The following is a 2,845-nucleotide window of genomic DNA, read 5'->3' on the forward strand; positions in this document are numbered from 1 at the left end:
CATTCCCAATCTCCCCAAATGCTGTGTTCAGTCAGGAGAAATCAGGCTGGTCTGGTTCTGAGGAGGAATGGCCAGTGGAATTCCCCTTTATTCCCTGAATTTTGATGATGGGCCTTTCTTTTTCATGGAATTTTCATTGAACACAGACTGCTTGTGAGCAGAACCAGACATTGATCCTGCTTTTGTTTTTCCTTGTTTCTTCCTCTTAAGCAGAAAAGACAAAATAACAGCAGAAAAAAAGGGGGGCAAGCACCTTTATTAGTACCTAAACTCAAACAGATGCTCCCAAGACAGTGAGATAAAACCTCCAGCTGATGCCTCATCTGTTCACCCACCCACCTCTAAAGGAAAATGAAATAATTAAGCCCTGAGTATTGCCCGTTGTTTTGTAAACTGAAAATAATCAGCCCTGATCCTTGGACCAGACCCCTCAAATCCTTTCCAGAATTTCCTTTTCTTTCTCCTTTCCTCTCTGTCCATCCTTCTGTCTGCCCAAGGCAAAAGGGGCAAAAAAAAACCCCTAAACAAGTGGGTAGTTTTCATTAATATTTGCCTTTTTCACCATTTAATTTGTTGACTAATGATCAAACCCCGTGTGGGGCAGTTCAGGTTGGTGGAAGTGTGAGCAGCACCAGAGCAGGACTCATGGGGTCAGATCATCCCCATAACCACCCACACCATAGACATTTCTCCCTCGCTCTTCCCTCCTGCTGCTTTTCTGTCCCAATAAAAAGAGAAGGGTTTTTTGTTCTTTTTTTTTTTTTTTAGTTTGTTTGGGGTTTTTTTTTTGCCATGGAAAGCAGGATTTTTGGAAAGGCATCTCTTTATTTTGTAGTGACAGCGATGAAAAGCCACTGAAAGGCAGCCTCCGGTCACTTAACGGGGACATTAAAGCCACTGAAAGTGCTGATAGTCTGGTAGATTATGGAGAAGGGGAGCATGGGATGTTCAATGAAGACGGTTCATTTATTGGAGCTTATTCTGGATCTAAGGAAAAAGGATCAGTGGAAAGCACTGGGAGCTCTACAGCAACTTTTCCTCTCCACGCCTGATATATTGGCAGGAATGATTGGTGTTTAATTGTGATATTTATCTTGATCAGCACTCCACAGGTTGCCAATTGAGCCGGTCAGGACTAACCTGATACCTAGGTAATAAAAAAAAAAACCGAGTCACTGCCACTAAAAGATGATTTTCCATCTTAATTTCTACGTGTTTTCTTCTAAAGGAAACAAAAACAAAGAATTATTTGCTATACAAAATGTGTTAGTCTTACCAGCCCAGAATATCTCGGTGTTCAATCTGTATCCTTAACTGCTACTCCATGTGTTTCTTAGGTTTGGAATATGTTTCTCTGTACAGATATTTTTTCCTGTATGGCCACTGTCACTTTGTACATACATTTCTGTGTAGAATTCCCACAGGTATCGTGGCCTTGGTTATAACCTAGGAATTATAACCCAAGAAAATCAAATAAAAATACTCTTCAAAGTGGCACAATGATCCTACTGAGAAAAACACTAATTTAAAATACCAGAGAAATATATTCTATATATTGTACAATTTTTCCTGAAGAGTTAAACTCCTTTGTGTAAGATACTCTAAAAATCATTTTAGTGGTTACAGCTGACTTCAGTTACCAATACTCAGAAATGCAGCTTTATCCACAGCAAAGTGTGGATGAAGCTGCTGCCCAGTAGCTGGCACTATTTCCTTAAATAAGTTAAGCTACAGCATCTTTCCTGTGGCAAGGCAAAACAGGGTTCCCATCCCATCACTCAAAAGTGTTTTAATTTGTTTTCCCCAGTCTCTGCAAGCTGCATTTCGAAGCAAAATACTTGTTGTCTGTCTCATATCTGTATATTTGTGAGCTAGCAAACATTTCCTGGAGACGTTGTACATATGATATTAATATTGACACAAGCAAAGATCAGCCTGGTTTTATTTTAAATGGACATGTTGCTAGCATGGGTCTGTATAGCTGTGTAGGAATGAATAGAATTGCTTCTCAATATGAGTTTGGACCAGCATAAACTAGTTTTCAGAAGGAGTTTTGTGTATTCCAGTCATCCCACTCTCACACCTTTCCAGTCTCACCTAAACTAGAGCTACCTGACTTTCAAGAGATCATTTATTTTCAAGCTATTCACTGTTAAATAAGCAAAAGCAAAAGCAAGGAGAAAATATTATGGTAGAGTTTCTGTTATATTTTGTTGACTGATTGCTGGTTTAAATTCCTTCCTTTGCCTCTCCAACACTAACCCAGCAAAGCTGTACAGCACATTTTCTTGGTCTTTTTGTATTGGAATCTCCTGAATCTCTCTAATAGCATTTGTACTTTTGAATCTGCTGATTTGAGTAGAGTATCGACGCGGCTTCATCTCTTCTTGCACTTACAAACGACTGTCACTTCCATTAGAGTGTTTTTAAACAGTGACTGCAGGAGGAATAGATCCTAAAAGCTACTTTGCATTGTGATGCTAATCAGGCAAATCTCCCCAGTGGCTCCTTCCTGGGCTCCATGATTTCAGTGGAAGAAAGCTCCCCTTAGGCTGAGGCTGCTCCTCAGAGCTTGGTAATTTCTGGAAGCCTTTGGTGCTTGGTGCTTCTGTATATCTGTGCCTCTTTTTTTTGTTGTTGTTGTTGTTTAATTTTAGCCTGTCATGTAACCTCTGTTTGGGAAAATAACCCCCAAATAGCCAGCCCCAAAGCCCCATTCAGGCTGTGTATATGAGTATAAAATGATGACTGGAATCCTGCCCTGATCGAAAATCACCCCACACTGTATCAGTGACCCAAGTAATTTGCTTTTTATAACTTATGAAGTTTTATTTGCTGTATTTCA

The 2,845-nt window shown here is 39.9% G+C and overlaps 1 protein-coding gene across 9 annotated transcripts in view; it reads left to right on the forward strand.

Moving 5' to 3' along the window:
• Positions 1–2,537, forward strand: part of CHL1 (cell adhesion molecule L1 like) — a 123,753-nt gene extending 121,216 nt beyond the window's left edge. For 8 of the 9 annotated variants that reach the window (XM_027894204.1, XM_027894206.1, XM_027894203.1 and 5 more), the window contains one exon: positions 836–2,537. In XM_027894204.1, coding sequence (XP_027750005.1) covers positions 836–1,052 — 217 coding nt within the window. In that variant the 3' untranslated portion in view covers positions 1,053–2,537. The remainder of the gene's footprint in view (positions 1–835) is intronic. The other variant, XM_027894211.1, reaches the window with a different exon arrangement.
• The last annotated feature ends 308 nt before the right edge of the window (positions 2,538–2,845 follow it).

Source organism: Empidonax traillii, unplaced genomic scaffold, assembly GCF_003031625.1.
Source record: "Empidonax traillii isolate 1590-97213 ecotype Southwest subspecies unplaced genomic scaffold, ASM303162v1 scaffold420:size724490, whole genome shotgun sequence".
In the NCBI taxonomy this organism is placed as follows: domain Eukaryota; kingdom Metazoa; phylum Chordata; class Aves; order Passeriformes; family Tyrannidae; genus Empidonax; species Empidonax traillii.